The 20,609-nt window shown below is 36.2% G+C and overlaps 1 protein-coding gene across 7 annotated transcripts in view; it reads right to left on the bottom strand.

Moving 5' to 3' along the window:
* Window positions 1-1,150: 1,150 nt before the first annotated feature.
* Window positions 1,151-20,609, bottom strand: part of PCDH7 (protocadherin 7) — a 296,359-nt gene continuing 276,900 nt past the window's right edge. For 6 of the 7 annotated variants that reach the window (XM_061470666.1, XM_061470677.1, XM_061470700.1 and 3 more), the window contains one exon: window positions 1,151-5,492. In XM_061470666.1, coding sequence (XP_061326650.1) covers window positions 5,113-5,492 — 380 coding nt within the window. In that variant the 3' untranslated portion in view covers window positions 1,151-5,112. The remainder of the gene's footprint in view (window positions 5,493-20,609) is intronic. The other variant, XM_061470722.1, reaches the window with a different exon arrangement.

The following is a 20,609-nucleotide window of genomic DNA, read 5'->3' as shown; positions in this document are numbered from 1 at the left end:
TTTGATTGAAGTGACCAATTAAAATACTGGAACTGCTTAAAATGATTGAGGGGTAACTCATTCAAGAGTGATTGGGGAGATCTGGGGTCAACTGGTGGATTGAATTCTCTCCATAGGCATGCAGATTTAGACCTCTGCTTATGGAAGGAAGAATCTAGACACATTCATTAGAGAAGACCATGCGATGTTAACCAAAAGCACAATCAGAGAAAAAAATCTGCAATGTAAAGTTTATTTAAGAAAAAAAAAAAAATTCTGGCCAGCCTGTATTCACAAAAATCAAAGCCTAATCTGTAACTAAGGTAAAAAGATAGAAACAGCATTTTCTGTGGTGTTTGGTGAGAAATTGTACATAATGATTCGCAAGGTCTCTGTAGCAATACTGTATTTTTTAAAAAACAACAGGGAGGGGGTTCAGTTTGGATCCCTCTCCCCACAGATGTATTTTTCACATATTGCAACTGATGCAAATCTCAATTCAATGGCTGTTTTGGAACCTCCTTTTTTAAAACAAACGAAGTAGTGCGTGATCCAGACAGCTAAGGGATTAAATCTTTCTACTTCTTAGACATTCCTTCTTGAGGAGGGTTTGTTCTTATCTATTGTTATGCTGGGATGGATAATTTGATTCACAGCTAGAAAGAGCTGGAGGTTTTAATTTCAAATTTTGCTCTGAAATGCTGCATTACTTGCATTATTCTTTTCACCATAGATGCTTTACTGCCATTTTAGGATTTGTTAATATTTCCAAACTTGTAAAAAAATAACAACCTTGCTGATAATTAGAAAATTGCCATTCCATAATGGAAATACCTGAGCTTCTACTTAAGACTTGTTTTTCCCTTTAATATGAAAGTTTTAAACACATCTTAATAAGAAGCCCTTTCGAACAGCAATCGGAAACAGCTAGTGTTACAAGTAAGCACTTTATTTCTACTGCAAGAATAGCTGTATGCTGTCCTGAGTGATGATAATCTCTACTGAATTTCACTCTGTAGAGAGATAAAAACCTCAGCTGAAGATGTGGCCAGTTACAAAGCCAGTTTCATCTTTGCCATGCACAATATAGTTTAAATATGCAAACTAGCATGTAATTTAATCCAGCAAAAGTGGAATAGCCTGTTAGAGAAAGTACACTGGAAAATGGGCAACCAGTTGAACATGTTATATTTTAATTTGCAGAGACAAAAATGACAAGCAATTTATTTACATAAAACTGTACAAAAGCAAATTAAATTATGTAAATATTTCATAAATAGAGGTGGACTAGCGTTTAATACAGTTTGTCATGTTTAGCATAGTTGCGTGCATAGTGACTCATAATAAACAATGACAAATTGTTCTCTGCTTCACTATCAACATCCAAGTTGCAGAACAATAGTCAATGATTAATATTACAAACAGATCATACCACACTGAATGCAAGTGCTTTAAAATTTAGGAAAAAGTTGTCTGAAAGCATACCCCAGGTAGACGGCGAATGTTGTCTTTTTCCTTGTGTTTATGATCTTCAGTCAATAATACAGCTTATCTGATGGGCTTTCATTTATATTGCTATTTTGTCCTGTTTATTCCTTAAAGAAACACTTATCACCAAGGAAACAAAAGGAAAAACATTTTGTTGTTCAAGTTCCTTACAGTTGGTGATGGCTGGATTTATGGCAAGGTCTTTATCCGTGTTCTTTATCTTCCTGCTTGACAACTTCCTAGGGTAGCCTTTCAGGCAATCATTTCAATGACATTTATGTTCTTTCCCCACATAAAAATAATGTTTAACTTTTCCTGAAACTCAGGCAGCAGGCCAGTCAGAAATCATATTGAATAAACATAGTGGATCTGAGATTCAGAATGAGCATTAGATTTTAGACCAAACCTATTGAATTTTCTAATACATATAAAGTTCTATATTAATGCATCAATCTATGAAGGTGCCCTAATGTAAAATACATGCAAAACTCATTGGAGTTTCCCATAGATAGAAATAAAAGGACGATTTCTATACTGTATAACTGAAAAGTGATGATGGCTAAAAGCAATTAAAAAAAAAAAAAAAAAGTCAGTTTTTCCTGGCAACATGAACTGGTGACACCTTGCTAAATAATTATAATATAGACTGATCATCACAGCTTTCCAGGCAGCAGAACTAAAAACAAATAAAAGCAATCCCAAACCCTACACAAATAGGAGTTAAAAAAAAAAAAAATCCTCAAGACCTACTTAAACCACAGCCTTGTGTTAATAATGCTTAAGACTGGTCCATCAACTGAGTTTGGCAAAAGGCTTGTTTTTAAATATATTATTTAGAATTTATGAGAAAATAAACACAGGTAAATATACAGGTTCAAAAATGTTGGGAATAGCCCCTTATCCCTCAGTGTCCAAACCCAACTACCATTTTACCATAATAATAGGTATAAAAGGCACAGTTGCATATTTTGCATTCACCCTAATTATTTTTTATAGTTTTATTTCTTTATTTTTATACAAAAGCACTCTATGGAGTGGCACCAGATTTAACCTATTTCAAATAAGGAGGAAAAATACAAACACAAAATATATTTGTGTATCATGCCAGGTCAGAAGAGTAATCAGCATATTAATAGTGGCTAGTTCCACCAGAATTACTGTGAACACTTACAGTAGATAGATAGAATTTTAAAAAAAGACTTTCACACCTATTTTAGATCTAAGGAGATGCACACACGTAAAGTATTTAATGACTGTCTTATGTGGTTCAAAAATTGGTGAGTGACTGCTGATCCATTTAATCTGAACGACTTCTATGACCTGTATTATTAGCCTTTGTAGAAAAAGTGTCTAAGAACATATGGAAGCAAACTACCTAATTTCTTTTTGTGTGCGTGTATTACTAAATAAAACCTTATTAAAGGAAATTCTGTTGAACATTCGTGTTATGCAATTGTGTAATCTGTTGAAACGTGCAAGAAAAATGTGTTTACATAAGCATTTTTAGAAGCATTTTTAAACAGGTACTTATTATACAAAGCAGCAACTGCTGTATGCAGTCTCATAACAACGTACTAGTTTGCGTCTCTCCATATTACTTAAATTATGAAACATAAAAATGTTCAATCACTATTAATCTTTGAATATTTTCTTTCTAAAATGTGCCCATTCATCATAACTGCTATACAGAAACTAATATTACTTGAAGAAAGTAAACTTGATGGGGGAGAATGAAGTAGCCAATAATGGCACATATGAATTCAAAAGAGAAATGTGATGAGTAGTATTGATTTACCAACCTCTACTTTAGAATTTTTAAGGTTATTTCTATGCAATTTTTCAAAGTAGGAAACTACCCAAACTACATTGTGACTACAGTATACTAGAGAGCCATCTAGCCATGCCTTAACACCAGGTTAAACAGCCAGGGATCTGAATGCTTTCCCCCTCCTTGAGCTGTCCTTGCTGTGTTTGCTTGTTGCTTTTGTCTGAATGTCTGATCTAAGTCTATCATTATTACTACAGCTTCAGCTACAAAGCAACTGGTCGAAGTTGTGCATGTTTTTTTGCTTTTATTGCACAAAAACCTGTTTCATTTCCTCTTCCTTTCAAGAAGTACTCACCATGAGAATTGTTACAGCCCAGAGCTCTTGCACATCATGGTAGCTTGGACTCCTTCTAACTTATCTTGACCTGCTAAGCAAGTATGATGCCACTGTTTATCAGACCATTTTCTATCTAGCCTGAATGTTCTGAGTCTTGATGCCATTTAGGATTGCACTTCTCTTGGCTTTAATGCACTTGTGTTTCAAGAAAACCTTCATTTTATCTTTGATATAATTGAAGTTATTGTTAATCTGCCACAGTGATGACAAAAGACTTGGGATTCATTCCTTGCACTCTGAAATGAAGTTTTTGTATTTGACTTGTAATATTCTCTTGTCACTGCATCATCCCATTATCCACACTTTCCATCCCACCAAGCATTCTCATTAACAGTCTTCTATTACTACTGTTAGTTTTTAATCATGATCTTAAAAATTCCCTGGAACTAGCATATGCAGCATACCATATGCAGCATCTGCTGCAACATACTATGTCTTTACAAAAAAAAAACCAACATATCAGTTCTTTTAGGCATTCAACTGAACTGCACTAGGAAAAAAACTTGTCATCTGGGCTTGTGAACTGTGCTGCTGTGCAAAACGTAACTGAAGGTATGTTATGACCACATGTGTGTATTTGTAAATATATTAGTTTCCTAAGCCAAGCCCCAATACTTAGCAGTTCCCCTGATCCATTGTGTGATCTTTGGCCTTTTTGTTATTATGATCTCCCCAGCTAGATGTTAGTCTTGCCCCAAATAATTATTTCAGCAGTTTATCATTAATATCCTACAGTATATGTGTGACTAATTGTGTTTACGTTGAAGTAATCATTACAGAGAATGAGAGAAGGAGAGAAAGAGACACAAGCAAGAACACATTTGTTCTATGGACAAAACAGAACCAGAGTTCATGAATCATAGGAAAATACGCCATGCTTTTGACTGCAGTCTCAGGCTGAATGTATTTCTGTTGCTTCCAGCCTCAGATGAGAGGTGAGAATATTAAAGCTGTGGTCTTCACAAAGTGCCTATTAATGAGTATTCCTTTATATTTATCTCCATATCTGTACGGTTTCTGAAGGATTGTCCCTGGTGGGGATCAGCAATATTCAGATGATATGTTTTGAATATATTTTCCCTGACCTGTTATCCTCAACAAGCCAGATGACAATCAAACAAAACGAGTGGCTTAACTCATGCTTCTGCAGAGGGGAAACAAGTGTGTTGTGTTCTTTTTAATCGACCTTGTTACTATGGGAGGAATTTGCAACCATAGATTTAGGAAAATAAAAATCAGAGAGGGGGAATTAGACATGCAAGTAACAACATTTTCTACATTGTACAATATAGTCAGGCAGACAGTATAATTAAATGCCTGCTATGGAGGCAGAAGTGGCAGCTGGATCTTTTGTCTCTTTGGTGGCCCCCTCTTTTTTTGTCTGTTTTGTTTTTTTTGTTAAAATTGTTTCCATTTTAATACTTTTGCTGCTTTTCTTTCTTATAAATGAAACTGCTCTTTATGTAAGCTGTTCTTTAGCCTACAGGTAAACTTCTCTTCTAGTTAGAGTATTGACAGGAGATGGCTTATATTCCCCTGTCTGTGTAAGCGGTATATCCTCTGGATTGCCATCTTCATTTTTGCTGAAACTAGCCGCACTGAAGGTCTCATAGGATGAGGTCAACTTTTTGTTAAGGAGGTTTCTGTTGCGATCACCCATGAGGGAAGCTTCTCCATTGGCCAGCTTTTCCTGACTTCCCCGTTCATCGACAGGCATAAAAGTAGAGAGTTTTGGCTGGCTCTTCTGCTTTCTTTCAGGAGAAGTGCGAACTGGCATCCAGCAGGAGTCCGAGTGGCCATATTCATCACACTCTCGGGTACACTTCCCTGTCAGGGCTACATCTGGTAGAGGCCTTGAATCTGAAAGTAAAATAGAGTTGTCTTTACAAATGACTAATATTACAGTAACTTCCAGCGAAACTTAGAATCTTTAAATTCACAAAAAGTATTTTAAAAGGTCTTGGTACAAATGTTGCAATAAGCTCCTCAGTAATAGGCTTTTTTTACATTGCATGTGCGCATGGCAGCAAGCATATCTCTACAGATATCCTCAACCTCAAGAACTGAAAAATAAAACTATTAAGCCACTTTTTGTACTTTTAAATCAATCTCAAAAGCATTTGGTATTTGGTACTGAATGATTTTTTTTACGTCTGAAAGAGTCAACTAAGCACTTAATTCCATACAGCCGACTTTATTGAAATTATTCAAAATATCTTTCTTTGATTTTTTTCTAAAGAATGTTTTACATTTACATGAAAAGAATGTGAGGGCCTGCACTCTCAAAATAGTTATGGCCATGCTCAATGTCCTGCAAGTGAGTGCTCTGTTATTGTCAATGGAACTCAATATGCTCATAACATAAATATCTGCTTGTATTTCTGACTACTGGGCATTCATTGTTAGTACAAAAACTGCTATATGAATTGCACAACCAATAATTAGTTGAAGCATACAAAAACCCCTTGGTTATAAACTTAATCTAACGTGTATGGATAAAGCTGTTCTGTTTTGTGTGTGTGTGTACTTGTAAGAGCTTTCACTGAAAACTAGCAAAGTTCAGGGGACTGCAGGATTAACTCCTACCTGATAAAAACACAGTTTGTAATTTTTGCATTTTGATACTCACATTACAACTGAATTAAAAAGCTGCCTCAACTGTTTTAAATAACAAGTAAGATTCAAAACCTTACTTTTATTCAGTTATACCATACTTTATGATCTACAAGAAATAGCTGGAGCTGCCTACAAAGCAACAACATGATATTCAAATAGTTAAAGTTGACAAAGAACAAAAATTGACAAGTAAATTAATTTTTCCAGTTTATTTGATATGACTTTCATATTATATGACTTACTTGATGACACTTTCAAGCTTTCTTTTATAAAAAAAAATCTTAAAAAGGAGGAAGGAGCTTCAACATGAAAATGCAGTAAGGTACTTCATAGGGGCTGTGGCAATTTTCTACTTTCTCACTACAACACCCACATTTATGTGAACAGTTATCCTTATAAAATACCTTTCAAAGGCCTATTCAGCCTTCATTTTGTTACTTCAATTTTGCCTATTCTTTCTCTGATTTTGGCTCCTGGATGGTTTTCTTTATTAGTGACAATTACATCTATGAAATTTTTATAAATTCTTATAAAAGATGGCTGCTGAGATTAAAAAAAAAAAAAAAAAAGAGCAACCCAAAATCCTTTGCCTTTTCCAGAGTAAACTGTTTTAATCTAAAGTATTTAAAACAGGTGCTCACAGAGAAAGAATATTTCATTTCCGTATGTGCAGATTTAATTCTGATAGAATTGCAGAAGCTTTTGAGTCAGGTTTATGTTCACCCTGTCCTGATTTTCTCATGCATTTAAGCATTCAATCAGAAATTTCTTGTAGTATTGTAAAAAATATGCATATTATTTATTATTAACAGTTGCCGACATTTTAATGGGATCTGCTGTACTGTATAATATTTCTTATTTCAGTATGGAATTGATTTTAATGAAGAGAACAGTACTGATGGTTAGATAACTAACCGAGTAACTCTGTATCTGAGAAGTGTAAGGCTAGGAGGAAGAAACTGAGGGATTTCTCCCCTCCCCGCCCCCCAGTTTTTACGTTTTAAGGCTTTTGTACTTAGACTTAGCTATGATTCCCTCATTGTTTCAATGAAAAATGCAAAGCCTATGGACAGTTATCAGCCCATCAGTTTTCAAGATGACTGTGTTCTGGAGACATAGACAGAAGATGGGAACTGTAACAGGAAAATTCTCCATTTGTCAGGTAAATCTAGTATTATTCTGGCAATCCCTAAAGGTATCAAGCTTAATTAACTGCTGGGCTGAACCTAATGTGCATTGATTTTTTAAAATGGAAAAACCCTTTTAATATTTTTATAACAGGGCAAATCCTGTTTCCATGTAAATCTCAATAAACTCTTCAAACAGCACCGTATTTCAAAAAAAAATGACCATTAAACATAACGTTTACTCCTAGAATTTTGACTATTAAAGTAGCAAATGCTTATCAAGGCAATAGGTCTGATCTTTATTTAACACATAGGAGTATGCGTTTCTTGGAAAGGGGGTTTTATTGTTGTCCATTTGTTTTTTCAGATTATAACAGTTGATGTCTCCTTATATCTGGTGGTTTCTTTTCAATGTGAACAAATACTGATGCAGCATTACTCGGGTTAATAAAAGATCTTTTCCTCACTAGTGGTCACACACTTAACATTTTGTATTTTAGCACATCCCCTGTTCACTTCTGGACAAACACTACAATTTGCTATTGTAAAGCATAAATACTTGTTGTACAATTCAGCCTTATAGTGTTCTTTTACGAAGTGGCAGCCTCGAAGTCAGTATGTGGCTGGCCTGCCCTATTGGGTTATGTGATAAATTTTATCTTCACAACCACAAAAGAGCTCAGAGAGACACAGGCAGGTAAATACCAGCTTAAATAATACTCCGATGAGCTATTCCAAGGCCCATCATGGAGGCCATCAGCCCATCAGAGGTCCATCTGCCCAGGCCCAGGGTAGCACAGGTGTGTATAGTGGCAGATAGGAACCCAAATCAAGGACTAGGGAAAGCCTAGCAGAGCCATCTGCTCTACTGTCCAGGTGTGAAACCTATCACTGTGAGTCATTGGCAGCTGCTCTCCAGATCACTTTTGTGTCTTAACAGGGAGATTACTGCCTAAGGTATGTAGGACACATTATGGGATATGTGGGAAAAGTAGTCTGGGATAGTACAGGACTTATGTAATATTTAGGGGAGGAACTAAAATGGCAGCAAGTGAGGGTTTTAAGTGATTTGGGGAGGAACAAGAGTGGGAAAACAGAGATATAAGGGGATAAAAGGGCCAGACACATATAAATAGTTTGTTGATTAACAAGTTTGTCTGGTGTGTCCTGTACCTGATCAACACTGTCTATCTTCCTATTAAATTCCTTTCTAATTTTTTCCTTGGTATGAGCTCTTTATTATGTGTGTATATATGTGTATGCTTATATGTGTATACATATATGTGTGTCTGCTCTCACTAGTGGGCTTCCATCCTGTCCAGCCACAGAAGGGAGCAGAATGAGGCCACTGGTACTGTGGCCTCACTTGTCTGTGTTCACGTGAGTGCCCCAAGCGTCTGTGGTCTGTGTGGCCAACTGTGTATATATTTGATGTATGTGTGTGCTCTGTGTGTGTGCCTTCTGGGGAAACATCCTCATCTTTGATACTGGTTGGACCTTGGGACATGGAGCAGCAGCAGTAGCCTTGTCTCCCTTGGGCTGTCAGATCCTGTGTGATATATTTTCCTCTAAAACTCTCTTCAATTAATATTTGGCACATACAGTTAATATAGCTTTCTACTCCATTGCTTTCTTGCATCTCTTCCAAGAACTTGAATCAGTGCAGTATTTAAGCACACATTAACACTAACATGTTTTGAAACCTGTTGCATTTTAACTGCTCTTCTGCCTAAAAAAACAGACATAACATCAGCATTCAGTTGGGGAAAAGCAGTCAAGGGGAGAATGTTTTGTATGTGTGTGTATTATTTCAGAATATGAGTAAAATATTCAGTGCTGTTGGGACTAAACTATTACCAGTACCTAAACTAGTCAGTTAAGAAAAACTTGAGTACTTTCTGTACCCTGCAGTAGATAACAGAGATTCAACCATTGTTTTGAATAAACTGCCACACTACTTTAGCTACAAAGTAATTAACAGTATTTTTCCTAATTCCCTGAATAGATTGATCTTCTTTTGCAAAGTAGTGTCTTTATGCTCCACTTTTTACATTTTGTAGTCGTGAAGAATCCCTGAATTTGAAAAAAAAACACCTCTTGTCCTCTAGCATAATTTACATCCAAGTATATCTGTCTCTAAGTGATGTACTTTTTTTAGTATTTCTCAGTTTAAAGTTAAACACTTTAGTAGCAACCACATTGCCAGCTGACAAACCTAATGGTATATGACACAGCAAACAGTTTGTCAGCACAATTGGCAAATCATCAAAGAAAAGTATAACAGATTTCTACCAGTCACATATCTGGAAATTTACTCAAATAAATGCTTAAAATGCCAATTATTAGTGTACAAATTTTGTCATAACACTAATTAGTCAGAAAGTAAACCTGGAAGGACAGTATTTCTTATCATATGCAAATTTGCAAATTTGGGTTTAGGTTTTAACTGCTTATACATAACTACTCAAATTTAAGCTTCTATTTGCATAAAATTACCTTCAGAATTATAATGGAAAACATTACTTTCAAACATACCTTCTTCTTATGATGTCTCTACATCAGAACTGTCTTGCTTGACTATTTACAAGGGCATTGAAAGCCCACTCCCTAAAATGCAGATATTTAGACAAGTTTTTAGTTACACATGTGAATGGATACTTCAGAAGTGAGTATTTATGAAGCAGATTTCATTTGCAACTGCTCAGATTTCATCTTTAAAAAAAAACTGGAGAGCACTCATTTATGGGGTCTTGAAACCTATTTCTTCATTGTATCTGATATAAGCTTCTACCACCAATTTCCAAAGCTAGCTGATAACTATAATTAATTTCTGAGAGGGTGATAGCTTATGTTTTCCATAAAACTTTGTACAACATCATTCAAATGAATGGAGTTATATATAAGCATGCTCATGTTTCTGCTGATTGTTGTTGACTTGCTTTAGGGCCAGAAGGATTGCCTGTTATCAAAAATGGAAGTCAACTACCATGGCAGTGTGGAGAGAGCAAATATGATGCTCTACATCCCGTTTAAAGCTAAAAATTAAACAACCAAAATATTCCATCCAAGCAATTTTCCATTATTTTCTCTCTTCCCATTCCTTACCAAAGAAGGTCAATGTATTTAATCAAGTACAGAGAAATACTGTATGAGCAGAGTAGTCAAAAAGTACATGTTGCAAGTTACATGCTTGTTTTGTACGCACAGATTTCAGAAATATAATCTAGGATGCACATTCACTCTGGCTCTGCTCCACGCATTTTTTAACAACCATTCTTGTACAATATATTTTATACAAACCCAGCGTTATCAGCTAGTCATGACATAGTCCTAGCACATACACTCTTTCAGAGAAAGATGCAAGGAGCTTTTCTTCTTCTTATCTTTTGTAAACCACACACAAAGTCTATGGTAAAAAGAGACTTTAGATGTACTTAAGTAGTCAAAAGCTCTGTTCCACTTTTCCCTGGAGACGGAAAACCCTCTGAAGCAATAGTGATATACTAACTGGCTTCAATATTGAGAACATTCCCAGAAAGAACTCTGTGCCCAGAAAACGTTCCTACCTGTAGACCATTTCTTGGAGGAGTATATATGACCACAGAAGCTGTACCGTACTACAGCATGCAAAAGTGCATCTGTAAATCATGAAACTTGGTCACAGGATCTAAGGAGTCATTGGCAGATGACTTCTAAATAGAATCTATGCCAAATCAATGACTTCATACAGATTTTGCTGCCTTTCCCCATTGATGGGCCCATGGCACCCCTGCATGGTTCCAGTTACTGAGGATCGGTAAAGAATGGCTGTGCAGTAGTTCCAGACTACTGTGAGAAAAGAAAAACTATCATACAGTAATGACAGAGAACAGGCTTTGAATGAACTGTTTTTCATATCACTTTTTCCTGAACCCTGTACACAAATACACAGTTTTCAGTGGACTATACAAAATTCAAGTGCAACACCAATTATACTATGCAATTAAACAGCAGTTTATTTACATGGCTTTTATGTTAAATGCTTGTCTGTTTTATGAGCTGTGTGATTGGAGACACAATAGAGTTAGAATCATAGAATCATAGAACAGTTAGGGTTGGAAAGGACCTTAAGATCATCTAGTTCCAACCTCCCCTTGCCATGGGCAGGGACACCTCACACTACACCATCTCACCCAAGGCTTCATCCAACCTGGCCTTGAACACAACCAGGGATGGAGCATTCACAGCCTCCCTGGGCAACCTATTCCAGTGCTTCACCACCCTAACAGGAAAGAATTTCCTTCCTTATATCCAATCTAAACTTCCCCTATTTAAGTTTGAACCCGTTACCCCTTGTCCTGTCACTACAGTCCCTAATGAAGAATCCCTCTCCAGCATCCCTATAGGCCCCCTTCAGATACCGGAAGGCTGCTATGAGGTCTCCATGCAGCCTTCTCTTCTCCAGGCTGAACAGCCCCAACTTTCTCAGCCTATCTTCATACGGGAGGTGCTCCAGTCCCCTGATCATCCTTGTGGTCCTCCTCTGGACTTGTTCCAACAGCTCCATGTCCTTTTTATGTTGAGGACACCAGAACTGCACACAATACTCCAGGTGAGGTCTCACGAGAGCAGAGTAGAGGGGCAGGATCACCTCCTTCGACCTGCTGGTCACGCTCCTTTTGATGCAGCCAAGGGTACACTTGACTTTCTGGGTTGCAAGTGCACACTGCTGGCTCATATTCATTTTCTCATCAACCAGCACCCCCAAGTCCGTCTCCACAGGGCTGCTCTGAATCTCTTCTTTGCCCAACCTGTAGCTGTGCCTGGGATTGCTTCAACTCAGCTGTAGGACCTTGCACTTGTCATGGTTAAACTTCATGAGGCTGGCATCAGACCACCTCACAAGCATGTCAGGGTCCCTCTAGATGGCATTCCTTCCCTCCAGCATATCAACCGAACCACACAGTTTGTTGTCATCAGCAAACTTGCTGAGGGCACACTCAATCCCACTGTCCATGTGAGCAACAAAGATGTTGAACAAGACCAGTCCCAAAAGTTCTTAAAGCATAAGAAGTACTGACTGTATGATCAGAGAAGAATAATGCAGAAAACAGCTGAAAGGGTACATACTGTAGAAAATCACTGTTTAAGTGGGAAAAAAACACACCTAAGCTATAGTGATACACAGCTACTGCCTTTGAAGTTTCTGCTTCCTAATTGCAATAATTCAGGAACTCTACCTTAGTTAGTACTCTGGCATAGTCTGACATGCCAAGACACTATTAAAATGCTTAAACATGTTTGAAGGCATCAGCAATTTCTTTCTCTGCACCTTAGGCTAAATACAGTTAAACATCAATTGAACATATCTCAAGAAGCATTTAATGCCCCAAGGCTTGGACTGCTGTCATTCTGAATATGGCATTATCGTGTTCTGCAGAGACAGAGCATGCCATCTCTAAACCAGTCCTACTGAATAAAGTCAAACACAAATCCACTGTTTGAGCTATGCCAACTGCAAGGAAGTAATGAATATATTAATTGGTTTTGGACTAGACTAATCTCATTTATATCATGCCTAATTCTTAAATTCTTTTCAGTGCTTAAGGAAATACTTCAGAATACAGAAAGGCTTACATGTATGTCGACTGAATAATTAACACAGTGAGACAAACTATGACAGAAGGCTATAAAATAATGAATTCTGAAGGACTATAGAATGAGTGAGAATTTTCAGTAATATACTTGAAAAACAGTAAAATAAAAGTATCAATTAAATAGTTCCTTAAAACAAGACTCACTGCTGTATCGTATCAAAAGCCCAAGTACTTGCTAAGTTTCAAGAGAGACTAGACCGGAATTTTCAAAGATAACATGAGATACTATATAGTCCTCTACCACTAAACCAAATAAACATACAATAAGCAAATGAAAACAATACCATGAGAAAACTGAGGCAGGTAACTGATTCTTTAACATTTGAAAAAAGCTCATGCTAGATTAATGAAAGTGAGTTAGCCAGAAGAGAAGGCAGCTGAGGGAGAAAACAGCAATTTTTATGTATCTAAAAAGCAAGAGTGGGAACAATATAGTTTGCATGCCCATAGTGGAAAAAAACTTAAAATAATGACTTGATTGCAACAACAAAAAGTAGGTTAGAAACTAGAAAAAAAAAAAAGAGGATAAATGTAGTGACAGAATGTTATAGAGTCTTCACCACTAGGAGGTTTTTTGAATGTCTAGAAAATCTCCCAAAGGTAACATTAACATGGCTAATCCTACCTATCCTATCTTGGGAAAGCAAGGGTGCACTAAATGACCTCTAAAGGTTCCCTTCAGCTCTGCAATTCTGTTAATATAATTACCAATATTTATGTACTTTGGCATCAATCCAATCCTTAATTGTTTCTGGGTTAGGATTCTTGATTTATTCTGTAATAAATCAACCTTGGAAGTTGGGTTTAGGTTCAGCTAGAAGTCCCTTTTGGAATGACATGCTCCTTTAAATTTGATGTTAAAAGAATTACAAACAAAAAAACAAGATGGTCAGATCATTTAAGACTGGTGTTAATCAAAGGAATAGAGAAACAAAAAGCCAGCAATGCTAAAAAAAAACCAAAACAACCCAAAACACTGAAGGTGCAACATAATAACCTATCATCTATAAAGTCATCTTGCCAAAGTCCCAAGACATTCATTCCATTTTACATTTTCATCAAAAAGATGAATACTGCTTCTATCTGAAGTGTTGCAAAAACAAATATTTTGCCTCTGAAGTCCATTAAATCTGAAACTGGTGTAAGAGAGACTCTGAAGTAAAAAAAAACCAACAAAAAAAACCAACAGAATTATAGAATGGTTTGGGTTGGAAGAAATATCAAAGATGATCTATTTCCAACCTCCCTTCCACTAGACCAGGTTGCTCCAAGCCCCTCCAACCTGGCCTCAGCAACAGGGATTGGGCATCCACAGCCTCTAGGAGGACCATGTTCCAGTGACTCACCATCCTTACAGTGAAGTTCTTCCTAATATCTAGTCTAAATCTACCCTCTTTCAGTTTAAAACTACTCTTTGTCCTATCACTGTATGTCCTTGCAAAAAGTCCCCCTCCAGATTTCTTGTAAGCCCTGCTTAGGTATTGGAAGGCTGCTCTAAGGTCTCATAGAGTCTTCTCCAAGCTGAACAAGCCCAACTCTCTCAGAGTTTCTTCAAAGGAGAGGTGCTCCAGCCATCTGATCATCTTTGTGGCCCTCCTCTGGACTCACTCCAGCACATCCATGCCCTTCTTCTGTTTGTGGCCCCAGAGCTGAATGAAGTACTCCAGGTGGGATCTCACCAGAGCAGAGGGGCAGGATTGCCTCCCTTGATCTACCAGCCACACTCTTATTCTTGCATCCCAGCATAAGGTTTGCTTTCTGCAAGCATACACTCCTGGGTCATGTTGGGCTTTTCATCAACCAACACTTCCAAAAGTCCTCCTCAGGGTTGCTCTCCGTCCATTCTCTGCCCAGCCTGTTGTTTGGGATAGCTCTGACCTAGGTGCAGGACCTTACACATTTCAACAATGTTTACTTTATATATGAATTTTTTGTTTAATCTTGCATAATACATTCCTTTGTTTTAGGGAGGAATTGAGTTAAATTAGATAAAGAATGTGTCAGATTTTGATGTTTTGGTTTTTGTTGTTTTTTTTTTTTAATTAAACAGACTATACCAGACTACATAGCTATCCAACATGATAGGCAAGCAACCCAAGAAGTATTACCCAAACAATAAAATTCCTGGGTTAGATTCCACAGTTATTTCTATGAAAATTGTCTCCAGGAGGTTAAGACCCAATATTCTTTAAATATTCCTCTAATTATAGAATAATTCCATGAAAAAGTTTCCTACCTAAATTAACAATTGTACTAGCTTGGTAGTATTCCACCTATGATCTTCAAGGAATCATCAGTATTTCACTCTTGACTTAAACACCTATATTTTATTTTTTTTTTTTTTTTTACACTAAAAAAATAGTTGCACTCTTCCAGCCCTGAATCATATTAATCAGTTGGTTGTCAGTGGAGAATTTTAATACAGGTTGCATACAACATTATGTGTAAGTAAAATCAAATCCAACAGATCTAATTCTAGACAAATACTAATTTAAAACCCTGATTACATTGCAATATAAAAGAAGGCAGATTGGAAACAGATAGTTTTCTCTTAAGTTTTATTTATCCTGTAGTTCAGACTTAATTTCTTTTTCATTTACATGACCTATTGCATATATATATGTGTATATATATATATATATATATATAAAATGAGGACTAAGAAGTGTCAGCTTATGTGATACCAGTGGTGAGTACTGCACTAAATACACTATGTTGAATTTAAATTCCTTAGATTTTAATTTTCTAGATATAAATGTAATTGTTACAAGACTGCTTGTAATCCTGTTAAGTACTTTGATAGACTGATTTACTTTTATTACTGAAATGGCAACGTATCTTTCAGAAAAGTAGGACTTACTATGGTTTCCTGAAGTAGCATAGATATTAAGATGTAGGAAACATTTAAGATGCCTAATTGTTCTGCTGATCTGGTACTAAAGTATTAATCTGTCACTGTGTCAAATTACATTTTTTTTTTTTTCAGGAAGATGTGTCAGTGCTTAACAAACTCCGAGCAGAAATAATTGGAAGAGCAATTATAAGTCAGCTGTCCTGAAGATGACTTAAGTGTGAATTAGAGCTCAAAAATCAACATAATTTCCTTGATACTCATGCCAAAGTGATGGGGACTGCAGGAGCTCTAAGGGAAGAAAGTAGCTAGCAGTCATTAGCTCATCTCAGCTGTATACTGTGCCTTCCCTTTAATTAATTTTTTGATGATAAGGATTTAATAATATATTTTTGTCATCAGGAGTGGACACCAGGTAAGAAAAATAGTGCTTTTACCACAGAAGAGAAAAAGGTTATATGATTTCCCTTTGTCTCCCTCCAATTTATGCCCATCTCATTCAAAAGACAACTTCTTTTTGGAGACTCTCGATGTTTCTTAGGGAATATTAATGAATGTATTGCTTCCATTTAGAACCTAAAAGCACAATCCTAAAAGACGTTCAATGCCATTAGATCTCATTGGTATCTCACAAGTATCTTGGAGGATATCCGGAACTGGTAAAGTTGAAAGTTGAATATGTAAGAAAATTCAATGATCTGAAAGAGCTGCAAGCTGTTTTGTAAGAATTATATTTCACTGGAGTGATATAAAAATGCAATAATATGACTGAAATGTTCAAAGGGTGACTGATTACAAAAACACATATACATACAAACACACAGAGCTGCTTAATTGTTTATCATAAGTAATGGGGGGGAAACCAACAAACAGCAAAACTGAACCACTTGTGACTATGGACAACAGATAAAACAAAAATAAAGTTCTGGTTGAATGCTTCTGTGTTTAAGAATGATCTTTAAGGGAGAATACTGATTTCCTTTGTATCTCTCAGTGAGTTACATTTTCTTTCTTACAGAATTTTTTTGCCATATGAGATAGTAACTTCAACTGATTATCTTGATAGAACCACTACATTCCTGAAAATGTATTGCTTTATACAGTTCTACTTCATGCAGCAATATATTTCTGGATTCTGGATTTTATTTCATTCCGGCATATAGAGAATAAAGTATTATATAATAACATATTAAGTAGCAGTATTGCTTACATAAAAAGGGAATTACTCGTGTTCCCATGAGGTTTTCAGTGTGACTCATGTAATTTTATTTTGTTACAAGTCACAGACCCTCAAAGGTTGAACTTGAAAAGTAACTGTAAATATGTGCTGAAGCTCTGTTAATTTATATTACGTTATTTTCAAATGGGGGGAAGAAGAAAGTTCTCCATGCTCTGCATGCAAATGATCATGTAAATAATGTAGAGCTCAGCATGAAGCCAAAACAAATAACTTCTGACTACTTGTCTTTTTTGTAGCTGTCAAGAGGAAGTTGTGTTGTAAGAAGAAATACTGCAGCCAAGTGAAGGATCAGTTTAACCTTTTATGTCACATAAAGGGAACCTTATCCCACACAATAGAAAAAAAAACGTTCACTTATCTCCTCATGTTGTACATGTTTCTCTCACAAATACACATATAAATTTGTAATCTTATTTACTTAATCATGCTACCAATATCTGGGATACAGAATGAAATTTAATTCAGTTCTGTGAATTGAAGAGTACAAAGAATGCACTTTCATTCCTTTAGCAGAAAATTTATATGGTGCAAGACCTAAATGAGTGTTAAAAGTAGAAATGAATAACATTTTAAGATTATTGTATTAAGCATATTTTCCCTGTTTCTGTAAGTATACTCCAGAAGAAACAGGTTATCTTTTATAAAATATAGTGCTCATTTTCATTAATCACGAAGCATAACAGAAGTATAAAATCACACAACTCAGGAGTAAACGGTAATAATTCCACGTGTCACAGGGAAATGAAATTTTTTTACTGATTGACTAGTTACACACTCTTGTCTTGAATTCCTGGTCAGTGTCATGAGCCATAGTGTCTTTAGATCAACTATTTGGGAACCATCAACTTTTCCTAAGAAGAGGTAAAATCTAATTAATCCACATAAAAAAGTTTTTACCTTTGTTATGAGCAGTAATGATTTCTCATTGAAATGATGCTGGGGAGGGGAAGTGTTTTGCGAGGAGTGTAGTTTGTTGTTGTTTTTATAATGTGTGTGGAAAAGCCTTCCCACCTCAAAAATTGAGAGACAAATACAGAAAGATAACGAATCTCTCAGTGTGATTTATGAACTGCTCAAAGGGATTTTTTCATTAATTTTTTATTGATTTTTCAGCTGTGTGTGCAGATTACAGCTAGTGAATTAATTACAAATAAAAGCTCAGAATGGTTATATACTTATGACAGATTAATCTGGGTTACAGTCCATTAGTAATTAAGTATTAAGCACAACACTAATTCCCCTTGTGCACGTACAGTAGATAGACTGTAATCAACACATGAATCACAACCATGCTATACTAAGAGATTAGAGTAACACTGTTTATCTCACTATAGAATGGAAAAGTATAATGATTTTTTTTATACTAAGGGAAAGCATAGAAGTTTGAATGAAACGAAGCAGGGAAGAGAAAAATTAAGTTTTACTTGCAAAGTCTAAGCCTGTCAGAAATAGCAGGCTCAATCTTTCTTGAGGGAGGGGGAATCTAATGGCGCCTGTAATGTATATCATATATTTTTGATCCCTGCCCTTGACCCTGAGTATCCTGCAATGTTTCATTCACTCACTAACTATGGGAGCCGAAGAAGTAGAATTCTTACCTTGCAAACTGAACTGTGTCTTGATGAAAGTTAAAGACAAGATTGGACTTTAACAGGTTGTCTAAGCATATTAGTCAGGAATTCCAAGATGAAAATACTGTGGTTTTGATTGCTTCACCATCTACTAAGTAACATTTTCTTCAAATTTCCTAAGCTACCTAATGGCCAATTGAGCTTATTCACCTACAGAATTCTTGAGCTATTCCTCAAAAATACACTAAATATTTCCTAGCCCCTAAGTAAAAATGGAATAATATTTGTCAGAAGTCATTCTAGAGGAAGTAGTCTTTAACAAATCCATTCTTTTGGTTTAAAAATGTTTAATATGCATTTGTTTCTGCTCTTGTGTTTTGCAGCACAATATTAAAATTAGTCATTATGCTTTTGCTTAGCTTTGGTTGCTAAAGTATATATCTATACCCATAAAATTTTAAATATCAGAAAGTAGTCCATTGTTCTCAGTTTGTGGTATTTCCAGATTTCTTAAGAAGTGCAGTGCATATACTTTGGACTATGGCTTCATAGCCAACATCTACTTTTTAAAGAATGAAACAGATAAACTCCAGCTTGTTTCACTGTTGTGGCTTAAGCCCAGCTGGTAACTCAGAACCACACAGCCACTTGCTCACTCCCCGCCTTTTCCTCCCTGCTCCCAGGGAAAAGAATTGAAAGAATGTAAATTCCACAGGTTGAGATAGGAACAGTCCAGTAACTAAGGTGTAACACAAACCCACTACTGCTACCACCAATAACGATACAGGAAATAACAAGGGGAGAGAAGACAACTGCTCACCACCAGCCGACCAATACCCAGCCCGATCCAAGCAGTGGTCTGGGCTTCCCAGCTTATATACTGGGCATGATATGCTGTGATATGGAATACACCTTCGGCTAGTTTGGGTCAGGTGTCCTTTCTCTGCTTCCTCCTGGCTTCTTGGTGCCCCTCTTCACTGGCAGAGCATGAGAGACTGAAAAGTCATTGATTGGGTAGTAACAACTAAAACATCAGTGTGTTATCAGCATTGTTCTCACACTGAAGCTGAAACACAGCACTGCACCAACTACTAGGAAGGAAAAAAATAACTGTTAGAGCTGAACCCAGGGATTTCACTCATTTGAATACAAGAAATGTCTTACATGATTAGTTTATGCTTTCACTCAGACTCCAGTAAAAATGACAAAAGATTTGAAACTGGACAATGTTAAGCTTGCTCCACTTGCAATGCGTTGCTACATTCCTGACAATTGTTAGGAAAGATTCCTAATTATGTCTGCTAGGGTAGGAGAAAACCCAATCAAGCAGAATATATTAACACAGAGATTAAAACTTTTTTTTTTAAGACTACACATACAGAAGAAAATTAAGATATTAGTGTGTTAAATGTATTGTCTACAGTATAGCAAAATAAAACAATCTTGATTATTTCCAGTGTAAATCCACAGAGTAATTTCTGCTAATCTACTCAGTATCAGTTGTAGTGGTTGTAACCACTTAGCAGCTGCTGGACTGTTTTAAAAACCTGAACAAGTGGAAAACCAGTGGTTAAAGGGTTGGGCAGAATGTTAAGGAAGTAGAAGATGAAAACAAGCTTTTCAGACTGAATCAGACAGAAAAATACAAAACCTGCAGGTTTTATCTGGCTTGAAACACAATTATTTGTGAAGGGAAAGAAGTAATTTGTTATTTTGGCAATTATGATTTCAAACATGTTTTATAAACTGTTAATTTCCTTTTATTAAATGGTCATTGCCTATTACTGCCTCCATGATATATCATGGATAGATCATACGATGTATACTTTGTACAGGCATCTTTCTTCCAGGCCATTCAGAATATGGTTTCCTGAATGAAAATTTTTTGGTAGAAAATAGTTCTCTGCACAGTGTTTTAGTCTCTGGCTCCTTTCTG

Source organism: Pezoporus flaviventris, unplaced genomic scaffold (genome assembly GCF_033815535.1).
Source record: "Pezoporus flaviventris isolate CSIRO_AGI_PZ_B2104156 unplaced genomic scaffold, CSIRO_AGI_Pfla_v1 ptg000002l, whole genome shotgun sequence".
Classification (NCBI taxonomy): Eukaryota; Metazoa; Chordata; class Aves; order Psittaciformes; family Psittacidae; genus Pezoporus; species Pezoporus flaviventris.
This window is presented reverse-complemented; position numbering and strand designations above follow the sequence as displayed.